The sequence below is a fragment of the Sceloporus occidentalis genome, unplaced genomic scaffold (genome assembly GCF_023333645.1).
Source record: "Sceloporus occidentalis isolate IW3139 unplaced genomic scaffold, rSceOcc1.0.p SCAF_5, whole genome shotgun sequence".
Taxonomy (NCBI): Eukaryota; Metazoa; Chordata; class Lepidosauria; order Squamata; family Phrynosomatidae; genus Sceloporus; species Sceloporus occidentalis.
Genome location: NW_028316985.1, coordinates 18,709,780 through 18,736,814, shown reverse-complemented (window position 1 = coordinate 18,736,814; position 27,035 = coordinate 18,709,780). Strand labels below are relative to the sequence as shown.

The 27,035-nt window shown below is 40.2% G+C and overlaps 2 protein-coding genes across 10 annotated transcripts in view; one reads left to right on the top strand and one right to left on the bottom strand.

Annotated features, from left to right (window-relative positions):
- LOC149311722 (voltage-dependent calcium channel subunit alpha-2/delta-4-like) overlaps positions 1 to 27,035 on the bottom strand; it is a 204,090-nt gene that overhangs the window by 51,403 nt on the left and 125,652 nt on the right. The gene's annotated exons all lie outside the window — the stretch shown is intronic.
- Positions 1 to 27,035, top strand: part of LOC149311723 (leucine-rich repeat and transmembrane domain-containing protein 2-like) — a 63,542-nt gene that overhangs the window by 28,315 nt on the left and 8,192 nt on the right. For 2 of the 4 annotated variants that reach the window (XM_089527758.1, XM_089527759.1), the window contains 2 exons: positions 20,509 to 20,662; positions 24,443 to 25,033. In XM_089527758.1, coding sequence (XP_089383884.1) covers positions 20,596 to 20,662; positions 24,443 to 25,033 — 658 coding nt within the window. In that variant the 5' untranslated portion in view covers positions 20,509 to 20,595. Of the gene's footprint in view, positions 1 to 6,363; positions 6,426 to 17,029; positions 17,141 to 20,508; positions 20,663 to 24,442; positions 25,034 to 27,035 lie in introns of those variants that run through there. The other 2 variants (XM_089527760.1, XM_089527761.1) reach the window with 2 other exon arrangements.

Sequence of the window (27,035 nt, the reverse complement as noted above, 5' to 3'; positions counted from 1 at the left end):
TCACTGAACCTTTGTGAAGGTGTCATGCTGCTGGAGGAAACAGGGAAACTAAAAAGACCCAGGCTGCCTTTTGCAGCAGTTACGAAGGATTTGCTCAGAGGAAAGTGGAAGCATTGAGAAGAAATGGCAAGAGGATAGGGCAGGGAGAGAGAATAAAGGGAGTATATAGAATCATAGAATTGGAAGAGACCACAAGGGCCATCGAATTCAACCCTCTGCCAAGCAGGAATATCAATCAAAGCACCTCCCCCCCCCCCCCCCCCACACACACAGATGGCCATCCAGCCTCTACTTAAAAACCTCCAACGAAGAAGACTCCACCACATTCTTAAGGCAGCATATTCCACTGTTGAACAGCTCTTGCCAATTCATTTACACTTACATTTCAGTGGAAACAAGCATATTTTACTACCACCTGGTCCAAAACTACCCAGCTTTCCAAGGCACCACTAAGAACAATAATCTCTAGCTAAATGTTATTGGATACTCTTTGCCCTGATCTCTCTTTGATATTGAAGTCTATCTATTCTCTTTATCATTATGCAACTTAATAGTGCAAACAATTTCAAGTTCATGTGTATTATAAATGAAATGCCATCTTCATAAATGTGATCTTTCTCTCTTGTACAGAGATAACTTAGATCACTCACAACAGGTAGTACTTCTTTCCTGTCTTTCATAATAGCAATTTCATGTACAGCTAATAGTACTTACCTTCATGCATACCAAAGGCATAGCAAAAGACAGAATTTTTAAAATAGTTGTCTATCCTAAAAATAGGTTCTGTCTTTGACAGATTTTACCTTAAAAGAACCTTCTATGTCTTTCAGCTTTTTTGTTTGTATTTGTGCATGTGCAAATGCCTATGTAAACAAGCAAGAATAACAGGTATGCTGAGTGAGACAGAATACACATATATATGCCTTCCTAACAACAGACTGCCAAAACGTACCCATTTCATTGTCCACATTTATTGATTTGTTTTAAAAAGGAGATGTTTAGACTTTAGCTGAATGTTGGACCAAACATCCACCTGAATGAAGATTTGGGGATGTTATAGTCTGGTAGTGCATCTTGGTTTATTTCTACTGACTGTGGTGGTTACAAGGCTTTCACTCTCACATCAGAGTATTTTGTACTTTATATAATCAGTACAATGAGCCTGTTAAATAGGTTAGTAGCAGTGTGCCCATTAATAATGAGAGGGGATAAAATTACGAGATGGTAGTTTGTTTCAGCCAACATTGGAACTTTTTCTTCCTACTTAACATTTTAGCCATAACACCTCTCAGAAATCCATATATGAAGGTCATCCATACTTTCACAATATTCTGGTATACTGAACCTTGAAATTTTTTATAATAAACCAGTTAGCAAACAACGGCAAACATCATCACTGTATTCAATCCTCAAATATTGCTTGTAACTTTATGAACATAAATAAGAGTTGGGTTTTCCCAAAAGCCAAGGTAATTCCCATTTTATACACTTTTATCACTGATGTAAAGGCCTGAAAACTGGAGATACTTTTTTTTATCAACCACATTCAGAAAGAGACATCACAATGCTTTGTTGCCAGGGTCCATTTTGGAAGACTGGGTTGTTCTGTAATTGCTGAAAGTGAACAATGTTTGCTAGTGAATTTATTCCAAGTGAGCGACGGGCTCAAGGGTATTGTATCCTGGACTGACATTATTGCAAATATTATAAACAAACATCATTCACCCAAAGCAAGTAAAGATGAATCCAGAAAAAAAGAAACTGCTGTGAGGAAAGTCCAAACATCCTAGTAGTATATATACCTTTGCACTTAGCCTGAGTGTTGCCTGCTAGTACATTAGATTAATAGCTGGTTCCTTAATTTAAAGATCATTCCCATTCATCATTCCAAACCTTTGTGAAGTTATTCTCTAAGCACTCTGCAACAGCAAGAGTATATAGTAGGAGGTGTGAAAGTATCAAATATGGAATGGTGGGTGATGAACAGGCTAGATGAAAGCATATGGTTTATGATGACAGTACTGAGGGAACAGAGGAAGTCAGTTATTGCATGTGTGAAGTCGTAACAATCCACCAGCACACAGCAACCCCTGTGTTCCCTAAAAATGGCATGAACAAGGCCCTTGTTTGTTTATTTTAATACCAGGGATGCAGATTCCAGTACAAGAACTACAGAGCTGTCCTGTTGTAATTTCTACAGGTCTAGTAGTGACCACTGTTGGAATTCCTAGCCCATCCACCATATTATCCAATGTTTAGATAAAGCACCTCTAACTTTCCTCATGAATTTTGATTCTCAAGCAGCTGGTCTGTATTGTTTGACTTCTGCAAAGGCATCTGGGGGCCTAGAATGTCTGTGGGCCTACTCTGTGGAAGTAGCTGGAGATGCTTTGGGGCTTCCTCTGAGTTGTAGCCTGCAGGGCATCTATACCACAGAGGTTAATCAAGTGAAGCAAATTAATGAAGCTAACTGAGGCAGAAAAAGAAATAAGCAAAAGGCCTTTTCAGAGTTCAGTATAAATATAGTGCAGTTTAAGGAGAGGGAAGCCATCTCTGGCATATTTGCTAGTAGCTATACATGGAATTTTTCATAATCTCTCAGAAATGAAGGGTGGCTGCCACATACTCATTTTTGCTACACCATACCCTTAAATCTATCCCCCAACAAAAAGGCAACAATCCAGCCTCTGCAAGTTGCCAAGTCCTGAATATGGCCATGTGCTGTTCCCAGGCTTCCTCTTCCCTGGCTCACAGAGTAGCTCATAACAATTCATACTGTTGATAGACTGATTTGAGCAGGAAGGGATCCAGGAGAATCACAGCCAGTGGGAATATTCTGAAATGCACTGGAATTGTATTATAGAAAATTAGAGAGCTTATGAAGTGATGAGATTCCTATCACAAGTTTTGCTCCAAGAAATGAAAATGACATATTATTCATTTCCATATGATTCTGCATAGAAGTGGAGGCAGGAACAGTAAATATACAGATGTTATTCAGAAGTGCAGGATCTAGGTGTCATTGTTAAACAGTGCATTTCTGCTTGCAGAGGTAATAAAATTACAACATTCAGTTACTTCGAAGTGATGCCCCCCCACTGCTAGCACTGTTAACAATGCTTTATGGAACACAACTGTCTAATCCTGCCTCTACCCACATTTCAGTATCTGCAACATTTAATGACTTGAATCTGTTTAATTATAGAGCAGCTAATTGTTCCTGCATGGTATTACTCAAATGTGGGACCACTTCTTTTTTCCTTTCTTTCATAGTGAACATCAACTCCCACAACACTGGCCTAATACTTTGTGAACATTTGCTGTTTTAAACAAAATGTTAACATCAATTTCTTGGGCTGCTGAGTATTATATTGTCCATAGAATTACAAGTTTGGTAGATGACGTGAATGCTGTGAATGTAGTGTATCTTGGGAGATTATCACACAGCTAAGTCCTGCTGGGATAGATGCTGGATCTAAAACTCAAAGACGAATCCTACCACACTGCTCTGTGGCTGGACAGTAGGCAGCCTGTATGCAACCCAGGCTTCTCTGGGCTTCTCCTACAGCTTTTCAAGAACGGGATCAAAACATTTTTGAAAAGCTGTGGGAGAAGCCCAGGTTCCAGGTAGGCTGTCTACTGCCCAGCCACAGAGTAATGTCATAGAATCCATCTTTGAGTTTTAGATCCTGCGTCCATCCTGGCAGGATTTTGCTGTGTGATAATCTCCTCGATTTCAGTAAAGGCTTTGACATGATCTGCCATGAACATCTTGCAAAAAAAGCAAGTAAAATGTGAGCTAGACAATGCAATTGTTAGTTGTATTTGTAATTGGTTGACCGGCTGAACCCAAAGAGTACTCGCCAATGGCTCCTCTTCATCCTGGAGAGATGTGACTAGTGGGTTGCCTTAGGCCCAGTGCTATTCAACATCTTTGTCAGTGAACTGAATGATAGAATAGAGGGCACGCTTATCAAATGTGCAGATGACACCAAATTAGGAGGGATAGCTAATACCCCAGAGGACAGGATCATAATTCAAAATGACCTTAACAGACTAGAGAGCTGAACTAAAACTAACAAAATGAATTTCAACAGGGAGAAGTATAAGGTACTACACTTAGCCAGTAAAAATGAAATGCACAGATGTAGGATAGGTGACACCTGGCTTGACAACAAGACATGTGAAGGGAATGTTAGAATCTTAGTAGATCACAAGTTGAACATGATTCAGCAGTGTGATGTGGCAAAAGCCAATATGATTCTAGGCTGCATCAATAGGAGTATAGTATTTAGATCAATGAAAATAATAGTACCACTCTATTTTGCTTTGGTCAAACCTCACCTGGAATGCTGTGCCCAGTTCTGGGTACCACATTTCAAGAAGGAAGTTGACAAGCTGTATCGTGACCCGAGAAGGGCAACCAAAGTGGTGAAAGGTCTGGAAAGCATGCCCTATGAGGAACAGCTTAGGGAGCTAGGTATGCTTAGCCTGGAGAAGAGAAGGTTAAGACATGACTTGATAGCCAAGTTTAAATATTTGAAGGAGTGTCATATCAAGGATGGAACAAGTTCTGTGGCTCCAGAGACTTGGAGCCAGGCTACAAATAAGTGTATGGTGTGAATTGTTGTAGATTTTCAGACATTCACACCAAACTTAATTATCTCCACTTTCTTGTACATTCACACCTATTCCCCCCCCCCTTTGCTGAAAATGCACAGCCATGTGAATCCATGCAAACTGTCCAGACACATGGATGGATGGACAGCCACATATTTGATAATGTTCATCCTTGCAGATACTCATGTATATTCTGGTAAAAACGGTGAAACCTTTTCCAGTGGAGTGTATGGAGTTCCCCCACAACACTGCAAAAAGCCCAGTTTCCTCCAGATCACAAGTGGGCAGATTGCAGTCTATTCAAATGGAATGAGGATTATTTTATTCATTCAGACAAGCCTTCAGACATGGAGCAATGGATTCAAAATTTAGAAAAAGAGATTCCACTTAAACATAAGGAAGAACTTCCTGATGATAAGGATTGTTTGACAGTGCAATATGCTACCTCAGAGTGTGATAGTGTATCCTGCTTTGGAAGTTTTTAAACAGAGGCTGGACGGTCACCTGTCAGGGTGCTTTGATTGTGTATTCCTGCATGTCAGGCAGTTGGACTGGATGGCTCTTGTGGTCTCATTCAACTCTATGATTCTCTCCCCTTAGAGAAGTCTATACACAGCCAGATACTATCTCCATCCCCATCTATTACTTTCTATTTGCACCACAATCAGTCTTCTGTACATAGTGCATGCACAATGAAAATAAGATGGCAAGACTCACTGTTTTCATTATGGGCACAAGGTATATGAGGCTTGCCTAACCCCATAATTGCTTGGCCCCCTGTGTGATTTAATAAGAACAGGCAGGTGTTGTCATGGAAATCTATTCATTTGCCTTCAGCTGAGGCACAGTGCCAGAACCCACAGTAGGAGATTTTTGTAAGCAACAAATGTGTCACACAGCAAAGGTGTGGTCTAGTAGCCTTCATGCCAGTCAGCAGCAAAAACTAACAGCAAAAGCTTTCCAGTCCAAAGTCAGTTATCATCAAAGTCCAAGTCTACATTTAGGCACTGTTGGCATTCTTCTTTAAATGTGTTCTTTGTTTTCACCCCTTGTCAGCCTGGCTAGTGCTCAAAGATGAGATTTTCATCAGAGTATCTTTGCTATATACTGAGAAAATTCTTTCCCTGCTTTCTCTTCCATGTCCACCCATCTGTACTACAAAGAGACATGACTGCTGCAACAGGCACAGTGTACATTGTCATTGAATCACTTTATTCCTGGATAACAAGGAAGCATATCCCACTCCTATCACATTAGTTGCATAGCTGAGTGTGGACTTTTGAACTACATCTAATGCAAGTCTAATAAGTAGAGATCATCTAATGTCTGTATTCTGTACAATTAATAACACAGCACTGGTTGCTAAATTAATATCAAATTGCAACACATGTGGGACTGAATTTTTCATCCATGTAGTTTTTCAGCACTTGCATGAGCTAACTTTGCTACTCAAATTTGGGAGCTGAGAAATGAACTAACATAATCTCTGGCATATATCCCTCTGCCCTTCCAGAACATATATACCCACTAATCATCAGCTTTAAGAAGTGTTCTGAACAGTGTGACAGATCACTCTCTACTATGTTAAACCTTAGCTGATTCAACAAAAGGTTCCATCTAACTTGCTTTACCTCTATTGTTCCCACAACCCAAATTGCTAGATAAATTTTATCAACACAGTAGCAGCAACAGTAATAATAAAATTAATAATAATTTTTTTATTTGTATCCCACTTTTTGCCAGGCAATCAAAGTAAACAGTAGTCCACTACCGTCAAAAACCCTGAGGTTTATTTCTTCTTAAAGGTTAGTTATTTGTAAATGACAACTAGAAGTAATTTCAATACCCTTTCTTCCTACTTTTCACCAAGTTTTCCATTATATCGGTATGCAGATGTTTCTTAGCATTCACAGATCTAACAGAGTAAAGTTCTATGGGGACATACAATGGGCTATTGGTACCTACTGGGGTTTGCTTCCAGGATCCCCACCCCACCCCAAATGGATACCAAAATCCATGGATGCTCAAGTTCCATTAAATACTGTGGCATAGTAAAATGGTGTTCCTTATATAAAATTGCAAAATCAAGGTTTGATTTTGGGAATTTGTTTATTTATAAAATATTTTTAAGCTATGGATGGTTGAATCGATGGATAAAATATCCATGGATATGGAAGGCTGACTGTAGTATCACAAGAGCCAGAGCTGACAAATAACAGCCTTTTCTTCTAAATGCAGGATGTAACACCTGCCTCTTCCCTATAGGAAGAAATATAGGAAGGGACTATGTAAAAATACGGTTGAGGAGGAGGGAGGTACCACATTAAAAAAAGAAAAGAAAATTAATGCCAATCTCATAATTTCTGCGGGGCTCAGAATGGACACCAACTGTCTGTCCAGGGCTAAAAAGGAGGATTAGAGTCCTGAGCTACTACTGACCATGAGATTAACCTCTGCAGGAAATTAAAGTGCCTCTGGAGAAGGCAGTTTCCTCTGTAGCTGAGAGAGACAAAAATTGGGGTTAGGATTAGAATTGGCAGGGCCAGTGATAAGCTGTCACTCGCATGTGACAGTTGCAATCTGAATGTGAAAAAAGTCTCTTGTCTCGTATGGAATCCCTTTCCTTGCCTCAGAAGGGGTATTTTTGCCCCCAAAGCAGGGATTTAGAGAACTGTATTTGACGGAAGCAAGAGGAAAACAAGCTGCGACTTGCCTAACCCAGCTGCTTCTGTTCTACTTAAAAATTATAGTATATACATGTGATATAACACAGAGGATTTACACCCTCTCTTTTATGCAACACTGTCATGTTCCTGCATGCTTGATATGACAGTCAGTAGCCATCTAAGAAATTATGAGAGCTGTAGTAAAAAAAAAAAGTAATTTACCCAAGCTCTGGTCAAATATGTTAGTATTTGTCACAGCAGACTTCTGACTTCCACATAAATAAATTCAATCCACAGTCACTGATGGTAGTATATTGGATGTAGGGGCAGGCTTGGTGTATGTTTTAATATTTTTGTTATGTGTCTATGTTTTGGCTTGAGCCACCTCTATAGCAGTGGTTTGCTGTAATTTTAACCTTATTATGGAAGACAGGACTCAGCTCTCTCTTATTTAATAAGTTATTAACTTCACTTGAATCAACCCCCCATGTTCTCTCTTTTCCCTTTCCCACCTCTGTATCTGTTTTTCTCTCTCTCTAGGTTGTGATCCAAATCATGACTCAGCAATGAAAGCCCAATATCTAGAATCTAGAGTGTAGGTGAATGGATAAACAAACAGGCCAATCCGTTCATGGAAAATTAAATATGTGGGAAAGAATTTGTTTTAAGTGATCTTCCTGCCAGCTTAAGAACATTCAAAGGATTCCTAGAATGTACAGTTTTCTTTCATCAAAGACCCGCACATTGTATGAAAGGATGATAAAGCATCCAGAGGCACCCTAACTCTGCCTTATGCTGGCCATGTGCATATTTTTGTGCACTGAAACAGGAGATTACAACCCCCCCCCCCCATCCTTTGCAAATAGCTCCAGGGTTGTTATGACACAGAAAAGACAAGCAAGAGCATCCAAATGTTTACATGTGCATTGGGAGGGGAGGAAAGAAGAGAGCGTGTGTGGGAGATAATCTTCTTAAAGCATTCTCTATTCCATGCTTAACTCCGCTGGATTCTTGATAAAAGACTAAAGCAATTGAGGACTTTGGTGCCACTCTCTGATGTGTGTGCATATGTTGCCATGCATTTAGTATTATATCATTACTAGCATCTGCTCCAGCCTTTTAAAGCTACATTTCACTAGTCTTCCAGACATAATCTCTGCTCCTTTGACAAATGCATTTTTCAGTTGTGATTTTGGAGACTGCTGTAGCACAAGATCTGGACATTATCCTGGATTCCTATTCTAGCCCCATTACCGAAGCACTTTGTCTTTCATATTTATATTATTTGTGGGGCAATGTTTGACTTTGAGCATACAGTTTGTGAGCTTGGTTATAATTTGGCTACATTTCTCTTTCATATGGGTCAGTTTGACAACAGAATACTTCTACATCACAGAGAGATATTGCAAGGACGTAAGATAAAAACTGTAGCATTCTTAATAAATGAAGACAGACCACTTTATATTGAGTACTAAGTTGAATTACAAAACTCTCTGCCCTCAGAATTAGCTTGCATACATGACTACAGAACATAAACATAAAACATACTTATATGCAATGCTCACAATACCATCTTGATACTTTAGAGAATCTTGAATGACCTAAACTGAGTGAGTGGCACAAAATGAAAAGAACTTTAATATTCTTTGCTACAAAACCTCTAAAGCATCCTGTTCCTTCCTAGTGGATATAACATTTTGGGTAGGGTAGACCACAGGTCAAATGAGCTGGTTATTTTTAACTTCAAGGTTGTGAAAGTCCAGGGCTAGATCCCATATAATGTGGAAACTAGAAAAAGTAAATATTAAGGCATCAATGTTCATAATATAGACATTACATTGCACTGACAGACATGCATGTGAGAAAATTAATACATGCATTATAAATGCTTATGTTTGCAAACAGACATGTATAGTATCTGCTAACATGCACACATAAAAAATCAACACTTATTAAAAACAATACAATGAAAAATGATGAAATTATTAATTGCTAAAATAAATCTTCACAGATTTACACAGCTTCGAAAGCCTCTGCTACAAATTAACTCCAATCATTCATTCAGTGAATCCTATCCTTCCCATGGCTCCCCACATTTCTCCTAACCTGATCCCCATTCGGCCTCTCCCTGTCTCCCTGCTTCCCTTCCTCTGTTCCCTCTGGAACTGCTGCTCTGCTGCCCCTAAAGCAACAGCAATTCATGACCTTTTTCTCTCTAAATCCTTTAACCTCCTCGCTCTCACAGAAATCTGGCTCCCAGCCCATGATACTACAACCTCCGCTGCCCTTTCTTTTGGTGGTCTCTCCTTCACCCACTCCAGCCGCCCTGAGGGTCGAGGAGGAGGGGTTGGTATCTTGCTATCTAACTCCTGCCAGTTTCAAGTTCTATCTTTTCCCCCCAGCTATCATTTCTCTTCTTTTGAGTTTCATCCTATTAGACTCTTCTCTCCTCTACAGCTCCGTGTTGCAGTTATCTATCGCCCTCCTGGTTCTGCCACCCAGTTCCTCTCGGACTTCGAATCATGGCTGACATTCTTTCTTTCAGATTCAGTCCCCACTTTGATCCTAGGTGACTTCAATATCCACGTTGATGATTCCAATAACCCGACAACATCTCGCTTTAACTCTCTCCTGGCTTCTTTTGGCCTCCAACCACATTCCAACTCTTCAACTCATTCTCTCGGTCACTGTCTTGACCTGGTTCTTGCTGCAAACTGCGCCATTTCTGACTACCTGGCACTTGACTTTCCACTATCTGATCATCATTTAATCTCCTTTGCTCTTACCTATACTCCTCCTCCTCGTCACACTATTCAACGCCATTTTCGTGATCTTCAATCTGTTGACTCCAACCATCTTGGTCAGACCCTGGATTCATCTCTCTCTTCCCTAAATCTTGGGGACTCTGCTGACTCAGCAATGTCTCTATTTAACTCCACTCTTTCCTCGACTCTTGACCGTGTTGCCCCTGTCTCTGAACGCACTTCTTCCTCTAAGACTAGGCCTCAGCCCTGGCTTACCCCCATCATTAAGTTTCTCCGGTCCTGCTCTAGAGCAGCCGAACGTCTTTGGAGAAAGTCCAAAGAGTGGGCTGACTTTATCCATTTCAAGTTTGTTCTTCCTTCCTTCTCACGCGCCCTCTCTATGGCAAAACAGAATTATTACAAATCATTGATCTTTGCCAGTGAGAGGTGCCCGCAGCGTTTGTTCTCCACCTTCAACTCTTTGCTTAAACCTCTCACTCCTCCTGTCTCTTCATCATTCTCTCCTAATGACTTTGCTAATTATTTCATCTCTAAGATTACCACTATTTGCTCTGAGATAGTCCCTCCTGATTCCTCTTCTGCTCATAATCTTCTTTCGCCGTCCCCTAACAAATTTTCTGTGTTTCCTCCTGCTTCTTTGGATGAACTCGCTACACTTCTGAACTCTTCCAAACCTGCAACTTGTTCTCTTGACCCAATTCCTACTTGTCTTCTAATCTCTATAGCTCCTTCTTTTCTCCCCTCGCTTCTCCATATCTTCAATCTCTCTCTCTCTACAGGCTCCTTCCCGTCGGACTTCAAACATGCTCTCATTTCCCCAATTCTGAAAAAAACTTCTCTTGACCCCTCCTCTCTGTCTAGCTATCATCCAATTTCTCTTCTTCCCTTTCTTTCTAAGGTTTTGGAACGGGTTGTTTATTCTCGCTGTCTTGAGTTTCTTGAAGCCAACTCCATCCTCGATCCCTTTCCGTCTGGTTTCCGCCCAAGGCATTCCACAGAGACAGCTCTCACTAAGATCTCCAATGACCTTTTACAGGCCAAGGCTAATGGCCTTTACTCTGTTCTCATCCTTCTTGATCTGTCTGCAGCCTTTGACACCATTGATCACTGTCTTCTAGTGGATATACTTTCTGACCTTGGGTTCTCAGACTCTGTTCTCGACTGGTTTCGATCTTATTTGGCAGATCTTTTGCAGTGGTTGCAAGAGGTCAGACTTCATCTCCTGTTCCCTTATCTGTTGGAGTTCCCCAGGGCTCTGTTCTGGGTCCCCTTCTGTTTTCTCTCTACACACTGTCCTTAGGTAAACTCATTAGCTCTTTTGGTTTTTCCTACCATCTGTATGCCGATGACACCCAGTTGTATCTTTCCACCCCTGACCTTTCTCCAAGGCTTGCACAGCAAGTTTCATCATGTCTCACAGCTGTCTTGCAGTGGATGTGCCATCGGCGTTTGAAGTTCAACATGTCCAAGACGGAGCTTCTTGTCTTTCCTCCTAAGCCCACCCTTCAACACTCCTTTTCTGTCTCTGTGGACAACATTTCTATTCAACCAGACCATCAAGCCCGCAGTCTTGGTTTTATCTTTGATTCTTCTCTGTCATGTATCCCTCAGATCCAGACTACAGCCAAGGCTTGTAGATTCTTTTTATACAATATTGCCAAAATCAGACCATATCTCTCTGCCTCTACTGTCAAGATCCTGGTCCATGCCCTAGTGGTCTCACAACTCGATTACTGCAACATCCTCCTGGCTGGGCTTCCTCTCTCTCACCTCCGTCCTTTAATTTCTGTCCAGCATTCAGCTGCACGCATTATCACATCCACTCACCGCTCTGACCACATCTCTCCTGTGTTGGCATCCCTTCACTGGCTCCCCCTCCCTTTCCGCATTCAGTATAAGCTCCTGCTGTCAACGTTTAAAGCCCTCCATGGGCTGGCCCCTCCCTACTTATCAGACCTTATTTCTCCTCACCTTCCCACTTGGGCCCTCCGTTCTGGTAGTCAAGGTCTGCTGTCCCAGCCCAGGATTTCCTCTGCCCCATCTCGGATTCGACCCTTTTCACTTGCTGCCCCTCACTCCTGGAACTTTCTTCCCCTGCGAGCAAGAGCCATCACTTCTTTAACCAGCTTCAAAACGGAGCTGAAGACCATCCTGTTCAGAGAAGCGTTCCCAGGCATTGCATAATTGTCACTTGCTATTTGATGTTCTTTTGTTGTCTGTTTTATTGAATCATTTCCTTTATTGCTATGTATTTTATATGTATTATCTTACTAGACAGGCCCCTTCCCCACCACCACTCCCTTCTCCTTCTGTGTCGTGTCTTTTTAGATTGTAAGCCTGAGGGCAGGAAACCGTCCAATTAAAAAGATTGTATGTACAGCGCTGTGTAAATTTACAGTGCTTTATAAATAAAGGTTAATAATAATAAAACATAGAATCATAGAGTTGGAAGAGATCTCAAGGGCCATCCAGTCCAGCCTCCTGCCATGCAGGAATACAAAATCAAAGCACCCCTTACAGATGACCATACAGCCTCTGTTTAAAAAACCTCCAAAGAAAGAGACCCCTTCACTCTCCGAGGGAGTGTGTTTCACTCATTAGGTGGAATCTGTTTTCCTGTAGCTTGCATCCATTGTTCCAGGTCCTATTCTCTGGAGCAGCAGAAAACAAACTTGCTCCATCCTCAATATGACATTCCTTCATATATGTAAACAGGGCTGTCATATCACCTCTTAACCTTCTCTTCTCCAGGTTAAACATACACAGCTCCCTAAGCCACTCCTCATAGGGCATGGTTTCAAGAACTTTCACCATAATGAACTCTAGTCTTTATCTAGATTATGGTTCAGTCTGTTGTCTCACTTCTATTCCACCACTACCCAGGGAAACCAGTGCAGGGCTTCCATATCTTCCATAGCACCAGGCAAAAACAAGAAATAGAGACAAATATCATCAGCATACTGATGACATTTTCACTCATATTTCTGCATGATTACACCCTGCAGTCTTACCCAGACACAGAACAGCAAAGATGCTAAAGTGAGACTACATGGACTTGAAGGAGTTTTGATAGATCTCTTCTCATGGTATGTGCATCCTCCCACAGTTGCTTCTAGTAAACATTTCTTTGTATCAAAAAATCTGAGAAATGCTCTTAAGTAGACATAAGAAGGGACAAGCTATACATGTGTGCACACAATGGGAAGTGACATTCTACTCAAATTACTTTCAACTTTTTCAGAAACTAGCCCTAGTAATTATGTTGGCATCTACATAACCAAAGCTCAGAGAGCAGCTGTCTCTGTAATTTTTTCCTGATATATCAGCACACAAGAGTATGGCACGTCATGTATTTACACATGAATATTGGAATTATTTCTAGCATGTGTGGGTGTCTGTCTGTATAGATTCAGCATGAGTGGATGAGTTTTTATATCCATGTTTTTACTCTATAGTATGACAATATTTTAAAATATTTGAAAATAATGGAGCAAACCCATGCACAAAGAACAATCCAAATATTTTAAAATATAAATCACAGCAGCAATTATAAAGGCATGAACAGCACAATACTGAAACGATCCCGAGGAACAAATCAGTTAAATGTCATTTATTCTCTAATAAACATAGTCAGGATTACACCCTTATTGGGAAAAAAGTCTTATTAGACTAAGCATGATTTACTGCTGAGTAAAACTGTTTAAGATCAAGGTGTACATTTCACAGAAATCACAGAGTTTTAACTTTGCAAAAACGATGAGTAATCCAATAACCTGTCCAGAAAAAGTTCATAAAATCTCCTGTTTTCATATGCATATGAATAACTGAATATTTCAGTTTCATTGATTTGAACAAGACTTTAAACATTTACTTGGAAGTTATTTTAAGGGAGTTTCTGTCCATGCATGTATGCTTGTACCTGCAATCCTATGCTATACCTAACTCTCTCCAGATTTATACCCTATATCTGTTCAGAGACATGTGACTATACATATAAATGTTACTACATAGTAATGCCCAACTACAAGCTCAATGTTTTAGATGAGCTTCAGGTAAGAGCTTTTAAAGCCACACTTTACCCCTGTGCTGAGGTACATGGTTCACACCATTAGTGGAGACTAATGGTATTAGTAATAGTATTTGAATCTGAACATTACATTTTCAATATATTCTCAGTTTCCAATATGAGATCTCACTATGCGCCCTCCATGAACCATGCTTTAATCTTGCCGTTTGTGAATGGCAAGAGAGCAACTTTTCAGAACAAGTGGCTCCCTTTAACAACAACATGCAACATGGAACTCAGTTTAAAATCTTCCCAAGTTTGCCTCCTAGGATTCAAGTAATAAGGGATGATAAGGCTGTGTCAACTTTCTAATAGCTGTGCAAAATATTAGATCTGGATAAATGATTCATGTTACATGCTGGGGTGAAAAAAGCTCTCCTTGTCGCAATCACATCTTCTACAGAATTACTTAAGGCAGAGGGCTTCTTTACATGTTGTCACCCCATTACTGTCTTTCTCTTTTGCCTAAAACTAGACACAAAAGAAAAAAGAAAACAGTAAAGATTCAGCCACCTATCCTTTGAGTCATAATCCATGTATCATTCTTGTTCCTCCTGACTCACCACACGCAGACCAGTGATGTAAAGGATACTAGAGGATGAAAACACGATTTGCTACACCACTTTTTTCCTCTGACAAAAGCTTGGTTCTAGGCAAACCACAGGACTCATGTAGTACTGAGCATTATTTTATGCATCTGCAAGTGTCCTGTACATCAGCATACCAACCAGAGAATCAGAGACCAGACAGACACAGAGGTCTAACCACAGAGCACATAGGCTACAGCAGTATAGCAGCCTTCAAGAAGATATTCTGGATTCCCCTTGCATAGTTGGGCCTCCACATTTGTATATGCATCTCCTTTCTCCAGGTTTCTCTTGTTCTCATTGTGGCAGCAGCATGTAGCTCAATGTGAGCTAGAGAACCCACAAGTACAGAGGGGAAAAGGCAAAAGTGAGGTGGCAAGGGAAAAAAAGAGATAAGAGGATTGAGAGAATAATATATTTTCAGGAATTTGAGGGATTTTCAGTCCAGCACTTGCAGAAAGTGTGCATGCTCATGAGAAAATGAATGATTGGATAGAGTTATATAGAGTGAGTGTGGGGTAGTGATGAATTTAAAGAGAGAAGGAAAGTTAAAGTGTGTGATGGTTCCTGTCCTGCACACAGCCAGCATATGAGAATTATCTCAAATGTAACACAGACCTCAACAGAAAAAGATTGTCAATTCTTATACTCTTTCCTTAACCTGCCTTCAAGGTATGATGAACAGACATTCAACCGGTGCATCTTTTCTCAGGACTGTACTCCAGAACAAGGGTACCCTAGCTGAATTTCTTCGTGTCATATGGATATTAAAACCACAGATATTAAAGATATTTTGTTTCCGTTACATTAATTTTGATGAATCTTCCAAAAGATGATAGTGAAGCATGAACATGAACGATAACTCTTTGATTCTCAAACCAGTAAGGGGGGCGGGATGCTCCTGCACAGTTTTGGAACCACAGTTCTCCAGTCATTGAATAAGCATTTGATCATGTTTAGAGAAGGTATAATTCTAATACTACCTAGATTTCAAAAATTGGATGTCTTCATTGTTTCTAACATGTATGTTAGAAAGCAATGAGTATCATTATAATGCTGTATTCACTTTAAAAAGTTAACATAACAGCAATAATGTATGACAGATACACTAATATTGATGATGGAAGGAAACATATATTAACTATAATAGTGGAATATTGGCATTTCCAAACTATTTCGATTTACATATAACATGCTCCAGATAGGCTGTTATATCTGAACACTTTAAGATTTAACCTTTGAAAAAAGTTTATAGCAACTTTTTAGGGAAAAGATGGTAACTTAGAAAGCATAATGTTAAGTTGCTACAGAGAAATATGATGAAGCTGACAACTGTCTGGATGTTGTATTTGTTACTAACCTGGAAGCCATGTTGTCTGATCAGAGATATATTAGTATGTGGGTTTCAGAGAGAGAAAGACTGTAGTTTCTTAGTAGTAGCAGCAAATGTCCCTTTCACATGCTCAGAAGCAGCCTCTGCTTTTATTTCTTCAAATGTTTCATAGCAGTATCATGGCATTTGAATGGGGGCAAGGACTATGATGGGCCACACTGTAGCTTACTTTGAGCTTTATCAAGACTCAACCCTGGAATCTATTTTTAACTCCAAAAATACAGGTATAATGAAGATATAGAGACCATGCAGAGTGCTCTTCCTTCAATTTGTGTGTGTCATATGTTTTTATTGTGGTGTAATGATAAACAAAATGTGTGTGAATATGTTAATAGATTCCACTGGAAATCATTGTGTTCAGTGTAATGTGCAATTCTGCAATGACCTGTGCAAAGAGGCAAATTGTCATAATGCTGCAGTTTTCAAATGATGACTGTGTGTTAGGTGAAGCAGAACTGATAACAAGAGCAATCAGTTAAATAAGATCAAGAAAAGAGTTTCCAGGTTAGAGGATAACATAGTTTCCTGATAGCCTTCACTTCTAGCATTTTTTTTTTTTTTTTTTTGGTAATACAGACATTTTCTGCCTTAAAGTTCTCAACACAGCCAGGAGACTTAAGTTGCCCTCTGAAAAGCATCCCTTTGTTTGCACTTGAGCAATACAGGTGGGTCACCGATAGCATCAGAGTCAGCTTGTGACAGCAACAACCCAGGCACAGCCAAAGCTGAGCAGTAGGAGTGGGAATGAAGCAGGCAAAGCGAGTGGCAGGCAGTTCCTAATATCTCAGGGAAAGGACGGGATCATTCCACAACAGGATTTGAAATTGATCAACTCTCTAGCCCAGCCATCCAGAGCAGCCGGCTAAGTCTCTCTGTGGCTGTCAGCTTAACTCTGCTGCTGGTTCCTGTGTGGTAGGGGAGTTAAATAGGACACAGACTCGGAGAGAAGCAAGCCTCTTTGCTGGGAATTAAGGAGGCAGAGAAAGAGAGGAAAGAAGGTGGAATTTGGACAGAGACCAGGCAGGGAAGGAGAACATCTCCAGGTAAAAGCTTCTGCTTTGTCTTGATTGTTAAAAACGGAAGAGATGGAAGAGGAATGCATGGTTAAGAGCCTTGGATGTGAGCTCCCAGCTCTGGCAGGCACAAAAGGACTTGAAGCTTTTGCCTTTTGCAGGGAAGTGGAGGGACACATTCCAAGTCAGATTTGGGGAGGAAGATGGTATGTGTGTGTGTTTGTGAGAGGGGAACAACAGCAAATCTTTTGTAAATATTCCTAATATCTTTCCCCTCGGTGTATTTGTGCCAGATTCTCTCTCTCAAAAGCTTTCAGGAACCACACCAAATCCTCTCGCCCTCTCTACTGTGTGAATTTAAGAGCCTTTGGGAGGATTTTGATTGCCCATCAAAATAAATGAATGGGGGGGGGGGGAGGGAAAGTGATGGATGTGGACTGAGTTTCAGGCATATTCGACCAATCTAAAAATAAAGCCAAAAGGAGACATAACATTTTCCAGGAGCAATGGGGGGGGGGGGGGGAGGAGAAGAGGGAAGGAAGTCTGATTCTAGGGGTCTTTCTTGTCCACCTGAGCCAGCAGTGGGTGAGGGAGTTGCAAAATTGCCCCCTAAATGAACCTGAAAGAGGCAGACGAGGAGCTGTCAGTGAGGTTTTCCTGAAAGGGAGACCCCCCCTCTGCCTGCATCCCCTCTACTGCTTTGGGCATCTGAAAGGCAAGGGGGAGGACCTGTTGTCATGGCGTTTCATTATGATTACCAGGGGACAAAACAGGTCATCTTGATGGTTTCAGTTGAGGATGTGCGCACACACTCACGTGAACATCCACACACCTCTTTTAAATTAAAATCTAATTCCTGTCATTCTTCCAATACTTGACAACCCCATCCTTTGCTTCTTCCGGAATCCAGCTGCTGCATAATTAAATTCCCATTCCCTTCCTTGCTCCCTTCCCCACACCTCACATTCATGATGGGCATCCCCATTGTGGGAATTACATCCCCTCTGCCACCCTGAAGGGATGAAGCGGCAAAGAACTTTTGCAGCTCCCAAAAAACCTAGCTTGGTCCTAGGGGCATTGCTCCAAAGCACTGGTTTCAGCACATTTGGTCCCTGAAAACCACACCATGCAAGTGTCGCACTACAGCTAACTATGAGAGAATTGCTAGGTTATGTGGCATATTTAGGGCTCACCTAGCCTTATTTTTAAAACTTCTTGTGAATGTTGTGGGCATGTAAAGAAGGCTTGGAAGGTGTAAAGTAATCCTAGCAGCACTTGACACAGATACACCTCTCTTGATTTTTGTACACTTGATTACTGCAGACTGTCAGATGAATATGTGAACTATTCAAAAGCATTATGTTTGAAAACACAAGGTCTTTCTGTCACATTAGGTCCAATATTGTTCAGTCTCATATGCAACATCATTTCATGTTGCAGTCATCAAATAGTGAATACAGGAAGTTTATACTGAGTGAGGTGGAAGGTGCGTCAAAGTCAGTATAATTTACACTAACGTGCAGTGGCTCTAGTATTCCCCAGACATAACTAGAAATTATTGGAGCTGGAACTTTCTTCATTAATAGCTACTGCTCTAGCACTGAGCTATAAGGTGACCTGACCCCTGGCGTGATTCCTCTTCCAAATGAATATTTGCACATACTAGGGATTAGTTATATTCAAGTCAGAAAGTTTAGTTTACAGGCAGGCTTAAACATGACTAAGACTTCTCTTACTGAAAATTAATGAAAGGTCAGAAGACCCCGTACAACCTATTTGTACTTAACAAACAAGGTAGCACTTACTGAGAAGCTGCTGTTCAAATATGTAAAAGACTAGAGCAGTATTTTCAGCAGCTGAAAAACAGATCCAAGTAGAGGATTACTTCAATGTGGTTAGGATAAAGCTTCCAATAAGAAATACTATAAATGGCATATCAGTCCTACTGTGGACTTCACTTGCACACATGCTCCACATGAAAAACAGGCACAATTATCCTCTTGAGGGCTTTCCCATCTTCTATACAGCAACTCCCAATTGGGGAAGCAATTGAAAACAAAGTTCCAGCTATCCATGGTAAGTATGGAGAGGAAAGGGGGTACCAGAGATTTTTTTGGCACAGTTACTTCCACTCTTTACAATAAATGCATGTTTGTCTCTTGTTTGTTGCCTGTAACCTGCACATCTTCTCTCAAGAAAGCATTTCTATTGCAGACACAATGCTTTGCTTCAACTCTCAAAAGGGTTCTTTTGTAAATGCAATACTCCCTCCAGGTAGCATGTTTACTGCTATTGCAATTTTTAATGTCAAATATTATTACAAAAATGTTAAGAGACACAATGGATATCATTTATTATATGTTTCATGACCAACACCACAAAAACCTATACTTATGCCCCTCCCATTCACCTCTAGACATACCTTTTTATTACCTTTTAAACATATATGTACACCTGTACACTGCCATGTTGTAAAAATTTGATAGACTTTCATGAATCTAGCCATTTTAAAAGCACCATGAACATTCCTTGTTCAATACATTTTGACTATTCCTGATCTCTGTCATTTGTACCTTAAGATCTAGTTTTTACCATACTCAGGAGAGCAACCAAAATGGTGAAAAGTCTGGACACCTTGCCCTAAGGGGTGGCTTAGGGAACTGAGTATATTTAGCTGGGAGAAGAGAAAGTTAAGAGGGGACATGATAGCCATATTTAAATATTTGAAAGCGTGTCGTATTGAAGAAGGATCAAGCTTGTTTTCTGCTGCTCCAGAGACTAGGGCAAGGAACAATGGATTAAAACTACAGGGGGGGGGGGGGGAAGGATTCTACCGAAACATTAGGAAGAACATCCAGATGGTAAGAGCTATTCAACAGTGGAATACACTTCTTTGGAGTGTGATGTCATTTCCTTCTTTGGAGATTTCTAAAAAGAGGCTGGATGGCCATGTGTTGGGAATCTTTGAGTGTGTATTCCTGCATGGCAGGGGGTTGGACTGGATGGTCCTTGTGGTCACTTCCACCTCTATAATTCTATATGAGGTAGGGCTGATCATATATTTGCTATCTAGAGTGCAACTCACCCTTCCCCACTCCTCCCTAAGTGACTGGGAAGCGTGTCCAGGTACAATGCCTACCACTGCTTATAGATATACTAGAACAGTTTCTGGGAAAGCTCTAGAAAACCTACAGGCAGCATGCACACCTAGCACCACCCTGGAGGCACTCCTACTGCCTGTTAATCCACGATGGCCATTTTAAACAACCTTCTTAAAGAAGACTGTAATGATGCCAGCTTTACTAGTCAGCTTTACTGAGGTCTCTTCCAGACCTATATGTATGATTCTGTTAGATATCTGACAGCCATATGCATTTTGCTCTGCTTTTGTCTTCTAGATTAGCCAAATTGTTGGTCAGTCCGGCAAGAACGTGTGCCAGTCTGGCAGGCAGTCACAAGATACCGTGGGGAAAAGAGCACCCATCATGTTGTCTCAGAGTGGAGGCTACTGGTGCAGCAACAGGCTTTCCCTGAGATGGAAAGAAACTAGCTGTAAGTATTGTCCTGTTTGTTGTGAAAAAGGGGGGCTAATCTTTGATTCTCAAATAATGAGAAAAGAGACAGTGGAGGGTGGAGAATAACCAGTATTTTTCCTTCAATAAGAAGAGAATGATAATCCTGATCTAATTCTTACTTTTTAAAATATAATGAATGACAAGAAGCGTAATTCCCAGATGAGAAATTGCAGTGTTTTCACAGGTTAAACCAATAATATGTACTTAGGGCTTCTGGCCGAGTGAACTTGAGAACAAGAAAATTGTGGCTACCATGTGAGTCCTAATAGGTTCCCCAAACTTTCACAATTTTCTAAACTTTTCATTGTCCACATAACACAAACCCACATTAGTCATTTTAAATGATATCCTGTTCTCGTAAATACAACTAACCACAACCACTGTTTTGTACTGTACAGAAAGTCTCATATTTTCAGGGGGAAAAAGCTTAGATGCCACATTATTCTGTACTAAGGATGAGTGATCAATAATGCACATCTGAAAAGACACACTTATTATTGAGTTATTACACACTTATTAATACACACTTATTAATAATGGTCTGTGTGTCCACTAGACCATTTAAATTAAATGGCCATAATTTAATTTAAAGACATAATTTCTCAATAAACAGTTTCTCCCTACATTACAGACTGTACTTTTCATACTCCAAAGTTTTACAGATGTCAAAGGCAAAAGAACAGTTGGCGTCATTTGTGAAGCAACCTATGTTGGGTCAATTCAATTCAACTGCTACTTGTAGTGACTCTGGTAGTGTGCTGTCAGTAAAATGTGATATCTAATGAGACTCAGGCCTTTTACAGACTGCCAAAACAAAGCTGCTTTGGGTCTCTTTGGAGGTATACTGTTTGAATGATGCATGTATCCTAAGAATCTGGAAGCTGCACCAAAGCTGCACTCCAGTGCTTAGGAATGGAGTGTGGCTTTGGCGCGACCTCCAGACTCTTAGGACCCATGTATAATTTAAATAGCATACCTCCAAAGAGACCCGAAGCAGCTTTATTTTGGCAGTCTGTAACAGGCCTAAATAAATATTTAAGTCACTCCCAACAACACTGGAACACTGATGTGCCCACTAAAAAGTCTGCATGCACACCCCAATTTCTCTTTTCAACTAATAGCCTCCAAATGAATCTATCTTGCCCATCTTTACAGTACCAAATCAAACTAAGACTTCAAACTAAGAACAATGGAAGCAAAAGGGAAGTTAAGTGTATTTCAGTGCACCACCAAGCAGTCTTTGCAGTGCATTGTGAAAAGTCTTCATTAGTGAGGATACATGCAGTTAAACTAAGCAGGAGGTAGAGACTTCCTTCCAAATGTGTGACTAGAGGTCAGGATGCTAGATGTCAATGAAACTTGCTAAGGGAATTAGTTCCTTTTGCCCAGAAGTCTTGCTTTTGTTATACACTCTTGCCTCCTAGACAGCTGTTATAAATTATTTACTCTAAATGCCACTGAGCCCTTGTCTAATCTTATATTGCCGGATCATTTTACTGGAGTTCTGAGCATCTCACACAGTAACATTACCTTTCTTTGACATAAGAGCATACAGTACGCTGGATATTTCACTTAAACTATTGTTTAGTAGCTACCATGGCTTTTCATGGGATGAAAACTATCTAGCTGCATTGTTGAGCACCCACAAATAAAATGGCTTTTAAGATCTGAATATATTCCCCTGTGTCTTTACTAAATCATACCCAGGCCTTACCATTATTTTTGGATAGCTGATAAAAGTTGGAGCCTATGTTTCATCAGCAGTATATGGGGACCCTCCCTCTCTTGGCCACCCTTTTTGATGGTATAAATTAAATTCCTGAGCACATCATGCACTCTGGTCTTTGGAAGAGGCAGAGGTACAACTGCACTAATAACAGTATTGCACAGGAGCAAAGTCAGAGGCTAGCAAACAGGAAAGCATTTGATTAAATGAATACTGAAGAGTGGCTCCCATATAGCATTTCGTGATATATTCTCACCTTTCTCTACACAAAGCAGCTAAATGTTCTCCCATCATCCCAGATGTCACTGTATTATTAATATGGTACTTCTGTCAAGCATCCAAGAAAGACAGGATCACTTGAACGATTCATGTCACTTTCCCTTCCTTCTTGTTCTTTCAAGCATCACCATTGCTCCATAGAGTGAGAGGCCTCAAGGGGAATTAAATACTTGTGGCCAGACAATATCAGCTCTAGTGCCAACAGAATCTCCTTTCATGGTACATAGCATCTTTTGTGACATCTATAGAGTTGACCATGACCTCTGCTTGGTAAGAAGGCAGCTGTGAGGTCTCAGAAAGGACACTCCTGAGCTCTCTGGTTTTGTTCCTATTTTGGTTTATGAAAGGTGGTATAGCAGCCTGAAACAGAATCTCCTGTAAACCTACACAGATAAGAATTCCATTAATTTTGAGGAACACATTTATGAATAATCCTACAGATTAAAGTTCCTCTTTTTGGAACTTTAATATTTTAATGACCATATCACTTCACTGAAATAATGCCAGCGATCAGGTACAAATGGAAGTATTGTATAAAGTATCTAAATTTCAGATTCTAAAATAACAAAGGGGATAGAAACAAAACTTAGAGCCATCAACATTCAAGTTTATATTCATATTTAGTAGCTTTGGACTTCACCCAAATCCAAAATCTATGATGTGTTTAGAAAATGGAAACAGATTGAAATTCATACTTTTTCAAATGCAGATCAAGAGGGGTAACCATGGAGCACATTTATTCATCTTTATGGTAATTAAAAACAGGCTGAACCCTTTTTTGTTATAGTTCTGTCATTTCTTGTGGGAAGCTAGAGGCAGTACCTTCCCTTGGGGGGGAATCATGTCTTTGGAATTTACCGCATGCTGTGTTCTGACCTTTGAGTATTTGTTGACCTTCAGAAAATGGTGCAACACTTTTTAAGGGCTGCCCTACATCCCTTCTTGACCTTTAGATGGTGTTAGATAAATGCTCAAACTATACTTTGGTAATTTACATGCAACCAGTGTCTTTGACATGTGAAGCAAAACATACATTTAAGTAAAGCAACTGCTGGACTTGAAGTCATCCCACTCCACTATGATTCTCATTCTCAAGAAAACACCAAATAATAACTTGTACTTTAAAGTGTATCTTAAAAGTAGGTAAATAAGTAACACAAAACCAATTCTTATGGAAACTGAAATTGTAGAAAGACTTGTCTGTTGTCTGTACAAGGTCTGAATTGTCTCCCAATCTTGCTTGACATCATTTTATCTATGATGGTGTTACAACATTAGAGGAGCAAAGCCCTCTGGAGTATAATGACCTTTCCCCCTCACAATATTATAAGGATGTTTACTCCTTAGTCCTGCTACCTAACAGGTGAAAGGAACCTTACATGGCAGGAATTCGTCTAGCAGCAAAGAACTCATCTGTTCGAAAGTTCATTTGGTTCCCAGTCTTATAATATTATTTTAAGAGGGCAAAGGTGATTGTTCTTTTAAAGTGGATTCACCTAAATAGATAAGGAAAAATAAAGTAGTGACTGGGTAAAGTAAAGCTAGAACTGGGTAAAGTAAAGCTAGAACATACTATCATTTGGGTCAGGAAATAGATTCTATTCACTGGCTGTTACTTCACTGGATTCTGTTCACTGGATGATCATATTTCTGCAACTGACTTCCATGCTGGGCAACATTCATAAATGAAACTGTATGTGGATATAGTCAAGGAGAATGTTTTAATATGCATTTGTTCTCCATTTTCTGTAGTGCTTGCCTGTTGGCTTTCATTCTGTGCAGCAGAGTCCCTCTTTGCTTGCCCATCCTCTTGCAAGTGCAACAGTGCTACTCTGGAGGTGGACTGTAGTGGCCTGGGTCTTTCATCCATCCCTTTTGACATTCCTTCAAATACTAGGACCTTACTTTTCCTCAACAACCAACTGAGCACCTTGTCAGAACAAGCTTTTTCCAACCTCTCTGCTCTCCAGAGATTGGATCTTTCCAACAACTTTTTGGACCAACTTCCTGAGAATGTTTTCAGAGACTTAGTGAACCTCACTGAACTACAACTGAGGAACAACAGCATCAGGAATTTGGATAAAGAGCTTCTTCAGAACACTGTTCTTCTGCGTCAGCTGGATCTTTCCATCAATGGACTTGCTCAAATACCTTCAGGCATATTTGATGACCTCCCTTCTCTCCGTTGGCTCTCTCTCAGGTCAAATCGGCTGCAGAATTTGGACAGGGTAACTTTTGAGCCATTAGTCAGCCTGCAGCAGTTACAAGTAGGAGACAACCCCTGGGAATGTGATTGTAATCTCAGAGATTTCAAATACTGGATGGAATGGTTCTCTTATCGAGGTAAGTACTATTGAAGAAAGAGTCAGTTATTAATGCTGAAAATTGTTCACTTCTACTCTTTGGTGTTTTTAGGGAGCTTGAAAGAAACAACTAGACAGAAAAGGGAAACAATTTGGACAGATGAGGCTGACCTAAACTCTAGTTCTTGGACCATTAATAGTCACAATGTATTATAAATCTGATGTGTTAAGGCACAGTAAGTATGTTGTAATTTATGTTGCAAGTACTTTCTCAGCCACTGTTGTCTTTGCAGAGGTTGACAGTCACTCAGCCTCCCAGAAGTAGATTTACTTTGAGGTACCCAAGATATGAAGGGCATTAAGTTTGATCATTTTGAAATTTTTGAACTCACTGATTGCAGATCATCACATTAGAAAATAGACTGCTAGAGTGCAAAGAGAATTACATGGAATGTGATCATTAAGAGGAAGTTTTAAGTTAATGCAAATGCTAAACAAAGCAGGGTTAATAACCAGTGGCTGTCTTCTATGGCTAGGTTTTTGACCTTGTACAATGTGAACATAGCTGTATTCTTCACATGCAAGATGCCCACAGCAAAACTATGGCCTCTAATCTCTTAATAGGGATTCACCACTTAGCTCTGTAAAGGCAGGGTATCAGTGTCTCAAATGTCACTGGTAATGTGTTAATTGACAGCAACCTTTTGAGTCAATTAATTGGCAAAGTGTTTGATATTACTGGATGCTATTTCACCATCTCCTGTGCTTACAGTTGCTGCTACACTTTTTGCTACTGGCTAGTCATCTTTTTTTAAAAAGTGATTTTAATTATTTGTGTTCAAATGAGAGCCTTTTTTAAAAAACATCCTCCTTGCACTGTACTGAACAAAAAGCAGTGGAGGTGGAGCGATCTCTTGGGGCAACAACCATTTATCTGTGAAGTCGAAGGCTTTCATGGCCAGCATCCATAGTTTTTTGTGGATTTTTCAGGCTATGTGGCCATGTTCTAGAAGAGTTTCTTCCTGACGCTTTGCCAGCATCTGTGGCTGGCATCTTCTGAAGATGCCAGCCACAGATGCTGGCGAAACATCAAGAAGAAACTCTTCTAGAACATGGCCACATAGCCCGAAAAACCCACAAAAACTAACCATTTATCTCTTTTCATGATTAAGAGAATTCCTACTCTAGCTGCAGGTTGTTCAAAGGATTGACCTGTTGGGGTCTAAACCTTCCTACTCATTGTGAACAGACCTACACAAACACTTTTGATGATTCCAAGGCTGGGAAGTGGAAACAGACAGCATGTCTAAACTGTCATTTTTAAGAACTAGCAGCATATTCCATGAAGTGAACAATCTCTATAACTTTAGCTTGTTACATGTCTTGTACTTAAGTCCTCAGACAGCTAAACAAATGTCCCCTGACTTTCAAATAGGTTATTCTTTGCAACATTGTGAGTAGGGGTCTGCATTTCCTTCACGATTCAGTAGGTACTGCAATCTGGCAACTAAGAAAATATGGATATACCTAGGTTAATAAAGTAGTTGTGTTCCTGGACATCATGTTTTTTAACAGCAAAATCGGTACCAGAGGTAGAAATAATGAGGAAAGAACAGGGATAGGTCCCTATATCACAAAAAAGAAGAAGAAAAAAGAGCAATTCAACATGTTTTACCCAAGTTTTATTCAAAACAAACAGTATGCACACATGAAATGAAACAACCAGCTAAAGTATGCCTCGCATAAGTGAACAAACATGTTTGAAACTTCTTCAGACCACTTGAAAGCTCTGTCCAAAATGCATTGTCTTTCTTTCACTACCTCCATTTTCTTATGACTTCCATTATGGTGGCCAAAATCATAGATCTATGTGTTTATAATATGCTGGGCATAGCTGGTGAGGGCAAGTTAATTCACTTTCCCTTTGTTTTGCTATTCACTCATGCTCTAGAGGCAGTTGCAGTTTCATTGCCTGTTGTAAGCAGGCACAGACAACTAGGTTAGGACTGGCTGAGTAATATCCCATTCTTTCCTAGCTCAAA